At 33.8% G+C, this 15,233-nt stretch overlaps 1 protein-coding gene across 1 annotated transcript in view; it reads right to left on the bottom strand.

Moving 5' to 3' along the window:
• The window catches only part of LOC121728387 (fatty acid synthase-like), a 39,060-nt gene extending 31,616 nt beyond the window's left edge, over positions 1-7,444 (bottom strand). Inside the window, exons 1-2 of the mRNA XM_042116562.1 lie at positions 7,373-7,444; positions 2,153-2,342 (exon numbers count right to left, since the gene is read on the bottom strand). Coding sequence (XP_041972496.1) covers positions 2,153-2,342; positions 7,373-7,435 — 253 coding nt within the window. The 5' untranslated portion in view covers positions 7,436-7,444. The remainder of the gene's footprint in view (positions 1-2,152; positions 2,343-7,372) is intronic.
• Positions 7,445-15,233: the final 7,789 nt, after the last annotated feature.

Raw genomic sequence — 15,233 nt, 5'->3', positions numbered from 1 at the left:
ATTTCGAACAATGCCGACGTATTACTTATAAATATTGATTAATTCATAAGAATTTAATATCAATAAACAACAAAATTACTTATCTAGGGATTAAACAAGTGACTGGAATTACCATTTGGTGGCCCACGAACTTTCATTTTTGCACTGATTTATAAAGTGACCGCCGCAGAGCGAGTGTTGTCAGAGAATAACTTCATGTAATACTCTAAAATTCACCAATAATATTCAACGTATGATGTCGCGAAATTTTAAAATTCGTAAGTGGCTAGGGCCTGGCGAATAAAGTTGAGGACACTAAACTCATTCGAGAAAAAATAATTATTATTTATTTTTACTACAAAATACTAACATAATTAGCTACAATTTAAAAGATATTAATAAAAATAAGTATAAACATAGTACTTTTTTAAATATGGATTCCTAAACACAAAATTTCGGAGAACGGACATGCCTAGGGCCTGACATTTGGGACGTATAAAACAGATTTTAATTAACTAATATAATGTTACTTTTAACATAATTTAGGGGATAAATTAAACACATTGTAAATTATTATTTAGCAATAGTGGTATTAAATAATAAGTATTGATTTTAACTGAAAAATAGGCAAACAAAGTTTCCATATTTTTCTAAAACCACCCTAAAATAAATCGTTATAATGACTTGACTTGATAGACCCCGTTTTATTCTTAGAAACTCAAATAAAACAAATTATGCCAGACAATTTTTTTTTACTAGGGTTTATTAATACTTCAGTCTTTAATATATAAAAATATTAAAAAACTATTTTTTTTAAATAGCTACGTAATAATAGAAAAAATACTAAAAAACACGCTTATTAATTTTATTATATTTTATTAAAATTACTCTTTTTCCTCGAAATATACGTAAAAAGCGTACTTTAAGATTCCGTTACATACATACTGCCCAAGCTTTTAAAAGTATGTAAAAAGTTAAGGTATTAATTGTGTACTCTGCCAAACGGCTCCTGATATTCGCCACAAGGTAGCCAGCAGCTGACAAAGTTCGCACAGCTTCCACATTTGTTGGTACAATTGTGAATTGTCATTTAAAGTGAATTATAGGTGAATTGAAGGTAAATTGTTTTGCATGCTGCATGACCGGTCTTCGACCACGATCTTTTTCGCACGTTCTTGTCGTACGTGATCCACTTTTCATCACCAGTAATCAGCTTCTTCAAAAATGGTTCGTTTTCATTACGTCGTAATAAAGAATCACAAATGAGTACACGGTTCATTAGGTTTCTTTCAGTGAGCAGTGGCACCCAAATATCGAGCTTTTTTGTGTACCCAGCTTTTTTCAAATGCGCCAAAACCATTTTGTGGTCAATCCCCAGTTCTTCAGCTACATCGTAACTACTAATATGCCGATTTTGCTCCTCTTTTTCAAAAATGGCATCAGTTAATAAATGTCCGTAACAGGGCGACTTGATATCAAAATTTCCAGATTGAAAACGCTTAAACCAAATTTGCGCTACTCTCACGGATACTGCATTAGGTCCATAAACATCACAAATTTTTTTCGCGTTGTGTTGCGTTTTTACCTTTTTTGTAATAAAATTTTAAAGATGAGATATGTAGCACCCAATTTTTTTCTGGCTTTTAATAGGAAGTTTAAATATATTTCAAACGCTAGAAAAAGCCTTTCATTTGTCGATGCATTTAACTTTTTAGCTCTTAGTTCAATAAATTCTCACATCAAATGGAGCGAAAAAAATTTGCTCTATTTTACACTTTTTTGGAGATATTATTAAAACGTTTTAAAGTAGGTACTTAAAACTCATAATTTCTCTAAAAATTAAATACGCACAATAAGTGCGTATAACACACTTTTAGTTACAAGTTACAACCCTGAAATCCTCCCAAACCCTTTTATCTTGGTTACGACGAGCATTAATCTCTGAAAATTTTCTAAAAATCTTATAGTTTTATTTAGCTTAGCAAAGTAAACTACTGCTATGCCCCCGCGAAGACGGCTAGCGACGTGCAAGGGGCACTTCGCTTGGCTCGTCTTGGCGGGGGCATTGCCGTGCCCCCAGATATAAACAGATAATATAATATAACCTTTTTTAAAGTCAGTTAAAAAGTCATCACTGTAAGCTAAGTAAGTAACTAGCTGACTTTCGACATACCTGCATCAAACAAGGCTTGATAGGTTTGCTCGAGCATTTTCCGAGACATGGGGTCCATCAAATTGCAGAGGCGATAGTGCACTTTGAAGAACTGAGCATCGAAACACTCAAGATCAGGGATGTGGCCAGTTAGCTGTGACACTTCAGGATGGTCACATACCCAACGGCTTGACTTGGTAAATGGATTTTTCTGTAAAATAATAAAATCATATTTTATATTTTAAGTGCATGCTCGCCTAAAAATGTAATACCTCCAGTTTAACTTCACCCGGCTTCCGCATAATGTACTAATCTCAGGAACTACTGTTCCGATTTCAAAAATTCTTTCAGTTTTAGATAGCCCATTTGTTGGGAAAGGCTATAGGCTATATTTTATTACGCTAAGACTAATAGGAGCGAAGAAATAGAGGAAAGTGTGGAAAAAACGGGGGAAATTATTTGAAAGGACTTATTTGAACGCGCTAATCTCAGGAACTACTGGTCTGATTTGAAAAATTCTTTCAGTGTTAGATAGCTAATTTATCGAGGAAGGCTATAAGCTATATTTTATAACGCTAAGACTAATCGGAGCGAAGAAATAGAGGAATACGTGGAAAAAACGGAAGAACTTTAGAAACTACTGGAGCAATTTTTTTGTTATTGGGCACACATGAAGAATTGACCACGTGAAAGAACATAGGTTTCTTTTTTTGCGGAAAAATGACCGGTTTCCGTGACATTCCTAAATGACACGGGCGAAGCCGCGCGGAACATCTAGTTTATCAAAAATGGACTAGAAAAAAATTAATACTTACTGATATTACATAGTATATTATTATAGTACTATATATACAAGTATTATTATAATCTTACTTCTTACTTTAATATTATAAAGGTGAAAGTTTGTTTGGATGTATGGATGTTTGGATGCTTGTTACTCTTTCACGCAAAAACTGCTGAACGGATTTTAATGAAACTTTACAATAATATAGCTTATATATCACAATAACACATAGGCTACAATTTTCACCGACTTTCGAAATGAAGGAGGTGTTATGTTCATTTTTTTATCTTCAACGATTACTCCGCCGTTTGTGAACCGATTTTCAAAATTTGTCATTTGGTGTATAGGTTATCATTCCAATTTGGTACCACATTCATAAAAGTGGTGACATGATGAAGAGATCCATAAGTTATCGAGGGAACTCCCCAAAATTTATATGGAAATATGTGGTGACTTCGGTTTCGTGAGCAGTATTCTAAGCATATGCTACCAACAAGTAAGATTTTGCACCGAGGTTTACCTGCTATACCGTGGTTCGGAAGGTGCTGAGAGAACTCCTGATTCTTTATAGATACAAGTTTGGGAGTTTCAACGTTGTTTTAAGAGCGGTAAGTATATGCTACTATGCAAATTTCTTATCTTAATCATCATCACTACCATAAACCGTTATAGAACCATGTGTCATCCCGTTTTTACCCTATTATTGGTACTTTAATAGTCTTTTATGATATATCACTTAAACCGCGGGTAACACCGCGGGACACAGCTAGTACTATATAATACAAGATTTATTCATCTTCGAGGTGGAGGAGTTCTGGCCCGCCGGTAAGTTCCGGGGGAGGCTCCCGAACGAAGCGCGCATCACGTCGCCGAAAGAGAATTTACGTGATAAAGTGTAGTGTGATTGTGTGGGTGAATGTGTAAATAATATATATTAGGATAAAATTGTTCGGCGTGCATCTGTTGTCTGATTGCCATAACACAAGTTTTTACTTAGCATGGGATTAGACGACGTGATGTACGCTACCTAGCTTTTATACTATTTTATATTATTGTATGCTTAATAAATTATTTGAAATTAAATGTATAATATTATAAATGTGATAGTGTGTTCGCCTGTTTCTATACTACATAATATGAAAGTTATTAGTAAAAATTAGATCCCACCAAAAACATACCTGGTAAAAATGGGGCCTTTTAGTTAAAAGTTCCTATTGACTAATTTTTCGCCTTAAAAAAGAGTTGAAATCCAATCCGATGCCAAGTTTAGATGCACTTCAAAATCGATCATAATTATATTCATCAACACTCAACAGCCTGCTCCATAATACTTGTAATTTGAACTAGGCAGGTTAATTTATTCACATAAATAGGTATCTAATAATTAAAAAGTTTTACAATAAATAAATTATTTATTAAGAGCTACGTATAGCCTGAAAACATGCCAAGTTCAAATTTAGAAGTATTAAGGATCAGGTTGTTGAGATGACGATTATGATCGATTTTGAAGTGCATCTAAACTTGGCTTTGGATTGGATTTTAACTTTTTTTTAAGGCGCACAATTAGCCAATAGGAACTTGGCCCCATTATTAACCTGATTTTAAAACTTGCGACCACCTTGCGACTATCCAATTATATGAGAATTTTGAGAACTATTTTAGCATACGAAAATACAAATTTATACGTGGTAATATACTGGAAATTATGTCGATTTTCCGAGATTCCTAATTTGGCCTAAAATCACTGGACTACAATTATTATATTTGCCTTCTTCAGTTTTGTGATCGTAAGTATACAAATAAAATACCTCGTAAGGACCCTGAGCCATGTAAGGCCACTCTAACGAGAAAATGCTTGTTATTCAATCATTAACTAAATAAATTAAGAAAACCAATTATCAAGTAATGCTCTGTTTTATAAGGTATCATATTATAAATCTCTTTTTAACCTAGCTAGTTGGCGGTCCCCCTACACACCGTGAATACAATTTTGGACTAACATATCACTTTAGACTTAGGAATTATTTAAACTTAATGTCAGTAAAATATATTATTTCATTACTTTTAAAGTTGTTTGGCGGATTTTTTTTTAATTTCTTAATTTAATTTTTTAAACGTTGTATCAAGTATTATATTGAGCATAGCCCCGTTATATTTTACTAGCTGTTGCTCGCGACTTCGTCCGCGTGGACTTTAGTTTATATCAAATCAAATCAAATCAAAATTGTTTTATTTCTGAATAAATTTAAAATAAATGTTTTCAGAAAGTCCTACATGATGCCTACCACCGGTTCGGGAACTAACCCGGCGAGAAGAACCGGCGTAAGAAACTCGCACGGGGCCCACTTTTTTACCAAAAAAAGTGAGAAAAAATTAATCTTTTAAAATAAAGTTTACAATTTTGTAACTAAATATTATATACAATATCCACATACATAATTGTAAGTCCTATAATAATGAAGAAGTAGCCTTGCAAGAAGCCATCCTACTCCCAAGGTGTGCCATCGTTTATGAAATCATTGACCTTATAATAGGCTTTGGCACACAAACGTTCTTTAACTACTTTTTTAAATTTATTAATGGAAAGATTTTGAACGTTTTCTGGGATTTTGTTGTAAAGGCGTATACATTGACCTTTAAAAGATTTACTGACTTTACTAAGTCTGATCACTGGCATATCTAGCTTGTGCTTATTTCTAGTATTCCTAGAGTGAATGTCACTTTTAACTTTAAATTTAAACTTTAAATTTATAGTTGTTCGGGTACATCGATTGAGTAACTTACGCGCAAATCAGAAAAGTATATTTTGTGGGAACCGAACATTTTTCCGGGACAAAACTTCTTCTCTGTTTTTCTTTCCTATTATAATATAAACGTGATAATTAATTTAAACAATAATTGTACTGACATGTCATCTACGATTTATTACTCAACTATTATAATAATTATGTATATTTGCATGCTATTTTATAATATAGCTAAAAGTGTTAGACTATAAGAACATCATTACTACCTACTGTATTACACTTTTAGAACAAATAAATAAATTGTAATTGAAAAAAAAAAAAAACATTCCTTGTCCCAGATTCAAATTAGAATCTCCAATCACCATGACAACATCAAAATAGATTAAATAGTTTATGCGAGAATCATAAAAGTTTATTGTGCGGGAACCGTATATTTTCCGGGATAAAAAGTATCCCTTGTCCTTTCCCGAGACTGAAAGTATTGCCATGCCAAATTTTATCAAAATAGGGGAGATCGCAGACGACATGCTTTTTGTGTGATCGAGTCTGCGGCGCCCATACAGTCGGCATGGCGCGACCACGGCCTAAGGTTTGGTAAAAGTTAAAACCAATCACTTGCCCGATTTAATTTCACGATGTGGTCTTTAAAAAAAGAAAAGAAATCGGCCAAGTGCGAGTTGATCATAAAAGTATATTGTGCAGTAACCGTACATTTTTTCAGGACAAATTGTATCCTATGTTATTTTTCGGGACTCAAATTATCTTTATACCAAATTTCAGCAAAATGGGTCCAGCCGTTTACGCGTGATGTCGTGACCACGCGAAATATATAATTAAATATAATTAAGGCGAAATAAATTCGCCCGCGTAAATTTGATATTTCACAGACAAATAAGTCCACAAAAAATAGCCTATGATCTTTCAGGTGGTCTATTTTTTATCTGTGCCAAATAACAAAAAAAATATTGTTCCAGTAGTTCGTGAGATAAGCCCTCTCAAATAATTTCCCCCCGTTTTTTCTACACTTTCCTCTATTTCTTAGCTCCTATTAGTGTTAGCGTAATAAAATATAGCCTATAGCCTTCCTCGATAAATGGACTATCTAACCCTGAAAGAATTTTTCTAATAGGACCAGTAGTTCTTGAGATTAGCGCGTTCAAATAAGCCCTTTCATATAATTTCCCACGTTTTTTCCACATTTTCCTCTATTTCTTAGCTTTTTTTAGTCTTAGCGAGATAAAATATAGCCTATAGCCTTTCTCGATAAATGGGCTATCTAACACTGAAAGAATTTTTCAAATCGAACCAGTAGTTCCTGAGATTAGCGCGTTCAAATAAGCCCTTTCAAATAATTTCCCCCGTTTTTTCCACATTTTCCTCTATTTATTCGCTACTATTAGTCTTAGCGTAATAAAATATAGCCTATAGCCTTCCTGAATTAATAGGCTATCTAACACTGAAAGAATTTTTCAAATCAGACCAGTAGTTCTTGAGATTAGCGCGTTCAAATAAGCCCTTTCATATAATTTCCCCCGTTTTTTCCACATTTTCCTCTATTTCTTCGCTCCTATTAGTCTTAGCGTGATAAAATCCAACAGTAAAAAAATTTTTCAAATCGGACCAGTAGTTCCTGAGATTAGCGCGTTCAAACAAACAAACTCTGCAGAATTATAATATTAGTATAGATAAAGTAAATAGATTATATTTTACCTTGTTATACAATATATCCGATAATTGCTTCACATCGTAGGAATTTGGGTACAGCCCCGCCATTCCAGAGATAACAATTCCTTCACCCACGTTGTCTCTCCACTCTCCGTTAGAAATATTCTCTTGCGCATTTGATGCCATTGTCTACAATGCAAGAAAATAATCTATACTTAATATTATATTAAATTATATTATATTAATAAATAAAAAAATATTAAAAACAGTCTGAAGTTAACACAAGTTATACACAATGTGTCTCGACACTGGTGTCCGATCCTTTAATGTCATGATGTATGGCATTTTTATCGGAAAATTGTTTCTCTTCTCTCTCTCACGGTTGTAAAATGGCAGCCATTTTAGTTTTTCTCGGGCTTTCACACTAGTCTGACCAATACTTCTCATGTAAATATCCAATTAAAATAAAAAAGACCTCAATTGATAGCTTAACTTGTGGACTACGCTTACACAGACAATATGTTATGAAATTCGTGGAAAAAAACAAAGTTTAAGAAAAAGATTTGTATTTTTTCATTAATACCTTTTTGTGAAAAATCAAGCCCATTATGCTGTTTTTTATTTTAATTTTAAAAAGATAGGTTTCCATCTTAAATAAATTCATTTACTTTTATGATCTAAGTCAGATAGTTTAGAAGATATAACGAAACACAATACGAGCGGTATTGCGCTTTTTGTATTTTAGGGGTGAAATCCACCCCTTTTATTTAAAACGATAATAATGCAGATTTAACCATTCTGGCTTAACTAATTGTGTTTCATTATGTCACTTTCAAATTAGAGGGTAAAACATACTTAAGGCGATAAACCCCAATTTGTTATTCCGTGACTCCCGGTTTACCTAGTTCCAATATAAAAACGAAGTGTTAAAAATATGAGATATAAAGCACAATATTTAAAATACCTTAAACCATAAACATTTTAATAAAACGTAATACTTTGGCTGTAATTAATTTACAAACTCACCTCCGAAAAAAAATCTATTTCATCGAAATATAAGTATTAACTAGGATAATTATACATTTTATTTGAATAAATTGTTAGTAAATCTATATTAAAATCCTTAACCGAACAATTTTGTTTCTTAATATTTATTTCTAAAGATATTTAAAAAAAACATGAAAAATAGAGAAGATCCGCCCAAATAGTTACAGTTTTATGCTAAGCTAAAATGAATCTTATTGCGATGTGTATACGCTTGGTCTTTGGTTATGTGCAAGGATATCGTTTTGGATTGAGATTAATCCCCGCCTTAATCCCAAATTTTCATCCAATTCTCCATAGATTTAGTATATAGGTTCAACGAAATCGGAGGTTGTACCTAATGTTTGCCTTTATTTACTGTGTACTACTTTATTTACAATTATTACTCCAGCCGGCCGGTAAAGGCAAGTCGGAGATAGAGAAGAGTGGCTTCCCTGGGAGCTCGGGTACGTCGGGTCGCTACTCCCCAACAGCATGTGGAGACAAGCTGCCCTATGTGCTTAATGCTTATTATGATTAAGTAGGTATTATTAATTAATATTCATAATCGTTCTGTCATTTACTACATGTTATTATTTTTTATTGACGTGGTCGAGCCGGCCCATTCGTGCCGAAGCATGGCTCTCCCACGTCAAAAATATTTATGTATATGTTATTTGCAGTTAGGAAAATAAATTACAAAATTTACCTGGAGTTATTCAATTATTTACAGGACACTTCTAACGGCGTCGAATGATGTGTACCCTATTAAGTATTTTTTGGTGCACTGCCATTTATATCGAAAAGCAACTACTTTTTTTTTTTTTTACAAAACCACTTACAATGACTCTTTAATGTTTTCATTTAAATATCTAATTATCAAGAAGTTCGCTAATTTTAAGTTCAATACGGCCAATGTTAACCAACCAACGTCACTAACGTTATACACTATATACAGTTTGTTATTAAATCTTGTAGGCATCACACATTTATCAAATCTCTTATTTTGTGGAAGTGTATAACAATATTAAAATATTGTTATTTCATCATATTTTGCTGTCAGACCACTACTAAACAAACATTGCGTTGCGATATTTTGATGAACTTTGATTAAAGGCCTTTAAATTTGAACTTCGATTGCTATTTGCTACACAAAAAGATTTAAAAAAGTGTGAGCGATATGGCTGTACGATCTTGCATCCCTTGAGTTAGGCAGAGTTGCGCCGCAATACCGCACTACTATAGTAATAAATTTTGTATAACTAGCTGTTGCCCGCGACTTCTTCCGCGTGGACTTTAGTTTATAGCTGTTGTTCCCGTACACAGATTGAGTCGTTTACGCGCAAATCAGAAAAGTATTGTGTGGGAACCGCACATTTTTCTGGGACAAAAAATATTCCTTGTCCCAGATTCAAATTAGTATCTCCAATCTCGTGTGTCGTCCATCGCGTTCCGTATTTTGTTTGCGTTTGAAACGCTCCGGAATTTACGCCGGCCTAATTCAGCCTAGTGTGTTTAGACACTAACAGATTAAAATTGTATAGACATTAAACTTACAAAGGAATTCGTGGGAGAGCCATTCTTCGGCACGAATGGGCCGGCTCGACCGGATAAATACCACGTTCTCACAGAAAACCGGCATAAAACAGCGCTTGCGCTGTGTTTCGCCGAGTGAGTGAGTTTACCGGAGGCCCAATCCCCTAACCCCTACCCTATTCCCTTCCCTGCCCTCAACTATTCCCTTCCCTTCCCTTCCCTATCCTCCCCTATTACCCTATTCCCTCTTAAAAGGTCGGCAACGCACTTGCAGCTCTTCTGATGCTGCGAGTGTCCATGGGCGATGGAAGTTGCTTTCCATCAGGTGACCCGTTTGCTCGTTTGCCCCCTTATTACATAAAAAAAAACGATCTGTATATGTATGGAAATAAGGTGCAAAATCGTGTAATTATAAATAAAAATACAATTACGAAGTATTTTTTTTACTCATAAATGCGATTAGGTTTCTTATTCCTTTTAATCATAATATCAAGTATGAAGTATAATATAAATATCAAATAAGTACATCAAGTAGATTGATTTTCAGTTTCCTTTCATTTATACTAGTGCAATTAATGTATTATCGAAGCAACTTACTTCTCAGAAGGAATGTGTGCCTTACGCTCTGGAGTTAAGGTTGAATTTGTTATGTTCAATTTTGGTGACATTGGTGGTGACGTGGTAATGATAATGATGAATGTAATTTGCATAGTAGCATATGCTTTTAGTTCTTAAAACAACGCCGAAACCACCAAACTTGTATCTATTAGGAATCTGGAGTTTTCTTAGTATCTTCGGAACCATAGTATACCTTGGTGCCAAATCTTGCGTTTTGGTAGCATATGCTTAGGATACTTCTCATACAACCAAAATCACCATATATTTCCTTATAAATTTTGAGGAGTTCCCTCGATTACTCCTGGATCCCTTCATCAGGTCACCATTTTTGTTAACATGATTTTGAAAATCGGTTCACAAACGGCGAAGTAATCGTTGAACATACAAAAAAAAAATCTCCACAGCCGAACCAAAGACTTCTATTTAAACTGATGAGCCGAACACATAACCTCCTCCTTTTTGGAAGTCGGTTAAAAACGACACTCGAAATCTGTATATATCAGAGCGATAAAAGCTCATAGCAAAGCAAGGAGTGGAGATAGATACAAAGTGTAAAGGAGAAATTTGTAGGAAATTTTATGAGCTTCCATTGTGTACCACACTTTTTTTCTCTACAACGCATCGTTTTAGCTATATGAGCAAAAAACTAAAAATAATGAAACTTGAGCCCCTCCCTCCCCCACCCTAGGTGATATCGTTATAATATATAGCCTATGTGTTGACCCGACCTCTAAGTAATATCCGTGCAAAATTTGAAGTAAATCCATCCAGTACTTTCCGAGTTTATCCCGGATATACATACAGACAAACAGACAAAAATTATAAAAACTATATTTTTGGCTTCCATATCGATTGTAGATCACGTCGCAAGTATTATTTTTCAAAAATATTCAATGTACAGAGTTGATTTTCCTACGATTTTATTATATTTTGTATATAGATTATACTATTAGTATAGATTTTGTTACAGTAGCAATAGACATAATTATTAAGGTGGAATCAAATACTTACATCCTGTATTCATCGAAATACCTAGACTTTTAACAATACTTGGTTACTTGTCAGGGTCAGACCACCAGACACTACTAAGACACGATTTAATTAGCCTTTTTAAATAGCGATTCAAACCAAAATTTATGATAATATGTACTTACGTAAGTTTCTAGGACGCGCAGTAGGTATCTGTATTATAACTAGACTAGCGACACGCCCCGGCATTGCACGGGTATAGAATATATTATAGCCACTGAAAAAATGATTAAAATCGATTCAGCAGTTTTGATTTATATTCATTACTAGATGTTCCGCGCGGCTTCACCCGCAATTTTGGAATTTCACGGAACCGTACAGTTTCCGCAAAAAATAGCCTATGTCCCTTCACGTGGTCTATGCTTCATGTTTGTCAAATAACATAAACATTGCTCCAGTAGCTCTTAAGATAATAAGCAATTTTATATAATTTCCCCCGTTTTTTACACATTTTCATCTATTTCTTTGCTCCTACTAGTCTTAGCGTGATAAAATATAGCCTATAGCCTTTCTCGATAAATAAGCTATCTAACACTGCAATAATTTTTCAAATCGGACCAGCAGTTCCTGAGATTAGCGCGTTCAAACAAACAAACAAACTAACTAACAAACTCTTCCGCTTTATAATATTAGTATAGATTACTAACCACGGCCACGGCCTACCGTAAAAGCTACGTCTCGCAATGTTTTAATAATTATGTAATATCTTCGAAAATATTCATTTAAGTCATATCCCACCAATTATTATTTTTTTAACAAAAAATTAAAACCAACTTCCAACGTAAAAGCAATAAGAATATTAAATAAACAGTATTAAATAATTATTTCTCTAATAGTGCCTTTTCCAGAATTCGTCAAAATCCCAACTATTTCTGTACATATTTGAAATTATAGTCTTCACTACTTTGAAGTCGGTACCAGCTAATTAAACCATGACTTCAGTCAATGTCAGAATATCTGAAATATTTGGGACTGGTACCGACTTCAAAGTAATGAAGACTATAATATAGGTATGTAATTATACGTGGGAGAGCCATGCTTCGGCACGAATGGGCCGGCTCGACCGGAGAAATACCACGTTCTCACAGAAAACCGGCGTGAAACAGCGCTTCCGCTGTGTTTCGCCGAGTGAGTGAGTTTACCGGAGGCCCGATTCCCTTCCCTATCCTCCCCTATTCCCTTCCCTTCCAATCCCCACCCTCCCCTATTACTCTATTCCCTCTAAAAGGCCGGCAACGCACCTGCAGCTCTTCTGATGCTGCGAGTGTCCATGGGCGACGGAAGTTGCTTTCCATCAGGTGACCCGTTTGCTCGTTTGCCTCCTTATTTCATTTAAAAAAAAATGTACAGAAATAGTTGGGATTTTGACGAATTCTGGAAAAGGCACTAGTAGAGAAATAATTATTTAATACTTTTTAGTTAATATTCTTATTGTTTTTACCTTGGAAGTCGGTTTTAATTTTTTGTTAAAAAAAATAATTTCACTCTTTTTAGTCATATAATCGTAAATACATAAGTATCAGTTGTAGATAAGTACTAGATAGATATGATTTAGGTATGAAACTATCACATCTATTAACTTTAAGTACTTAAACTTGGATTACGTTGAATAAAATTTACATAGTAGCATATTATTATGCCTTCAGTTCTTAAAACAACAATGAAACCAAAGAGTCATAAGTTCCCTAAGCACTTTCGGAACCATGGTTTATCCGTGGCAAAATCTTACTTGGTAGCGTATGCTTAGAATACTTCTAACTAAATCGAAGTGACTAGAATATTATGTTTCCTTATAAATTTTGAGGAGCTCTTTATATAACACATGGATATCATTATCAAATTGCCAACTTAGTAACCGTAGTACCAAAGTGGTATAACAATATACTTTAAAAGAACAAAAAAGAATTTTCAAAATCATGTAAGTATAATGCTGGTTAATAATGTAGGAACTTAATTTTGCTTTTCAGCCCTGGATACCTACCCTATTTTATGATTTTTTAATTAGCCTATACTGTCCCACTGCTGGGCAAAGACCTTTCAATCTTTTTAGTTATCTACAAGACAAGACTTTATGCGTAGATAACCACTACGAATATTAACTATCCATATTATATTACTGTAAGCAAAATTGTGGTAAATGCTTGGAGTTATCTAAGCGATGCTGAAATTTCCAAACTTTCATCTTTAAAGGTTCAGGAGTTCTGTTCAGTGCCATTGGACCAAGCAGGAATGTTAGGTGAATTGTGGGTACCGCCACTGGTACTTGGAGTTGCTTAAGCAATTCTGAAGTGGTAGTGATCTCAGACAATGAGTTCTCATATCATGAAAGTGTATGCTGGATCCAAAGTCACTAAGCATAACGTGGTGGTGGAGTAGTAGTGGTAATTTTATTTGATTTTAATATATTTTTTAAAGCGCCAACAAAAAAACGCAATTTGGTGAAAATTTCTACTATTGCGGTTCTTGAGATGAACCTCGGCGATAGACGGACGCACCAGTGGACCACATATAGAAAGCGAAGTCTGATAGGCTCCCATTTTAAATAATTAAGCACGGAAACCTAAAAGCTTAAAAATATTATATAATGTTACTTATTTAAAAAAATAAAATAAAATATCTTTATGTTTGCGGCTTTGCAAGAACAAAAGGCGTTAAATTGTTTATGTATTAAATTAAATGTTATTTATTTTGTTTAAAACAGTTAATAAATAATGTAACATTAATTCAAAACTATAAAGAACACGCCTTGTTCGCTCGATAGACAAACTAACGACGGTAAATAAGCCCTTTCAAATAATCTTCCCCGTTTTTTCCATTTTCTTCTGTTTCCTTGCTCGTATTTATTTTAGCGTGATAATTTATAGCCTATAACCTTCCTCGATAAATGAGCTATCTAACACTAAAAGAATTTTCAAAATCGGACTAGTAATTCCTGCGATTAGGGCGTTCAAATAAACTAACTCTTCTGCTCAAAAATATTAGAATAGATAAGAATATGTTCTGTGGTCAATTTGGTAGTCGCCAATTGGAATAAAACATTATTTTGTTGCTGTGAGGAACGTGTAAGATGGTTATATCGATGCAGCTCTGTATTTAATGGTAATGCTCAAAATTACGACCCCCATAATTATATTTTACCGTCCTGACTTGTCCACTGTTGAAGTTATAACGAAGCCTCAAAGAATTTATTCATGTAAGATGGAATAAAAGTCTAAGGTCGTCAATAGTCACCTAGGGAAGGGAAATTGGAAAAGAAATTGACCTTGCTCAAGACGTATCCGAAAAGACCAAGAAGAAGAAATAATGTTTTTGTTTTCCCCTTACTGAAAACAGAATTAGTTAATACATTGATACTAAAATTTGTAGACTTTTGAAATCTATACGGTTTAACTTATCAAATAGTCACATTTCATTAGAATTTTTCATTTTAGACCTATAGTTATTGATGATATGTCCTTTTATTCGTTCATTATAACATAGAAAAAACTTCTTTAATTAGCAGCGTATAAAAATATATGTCTGTATTTTTAGTTTTTCTTACTGAAGAGCCCGAATTTATATTACTCATACATTATAAACTTATAAATTATGACAATAAGAATCATTTTATAAAGTGCTGAATGAATTTAGGACCTAATATAATATTTTTATTCTTTCAACGTAAACGGACATGTACGGCTTAACCGTTTTTACGCAGATA

Source organism: Aricia agestis, chromosome 6 (assembly GCF_905147365.1).
Source record: "Aricia agestis chromosome 6, ilAriAges1.1, whole genome shotgun sequence".
In the NCBI taxonomy this organism is placed as follows: Eukaryota; Metazoa; Arthropoda; class Insecta; order Lepidoptera; family Lycaenidae; genus Aricia; species Aricia agestis.
Note: the sequence above shows the minus strand (reverse complement) of the source record. Positions and strands in the feature narration are given on the sequence as shown.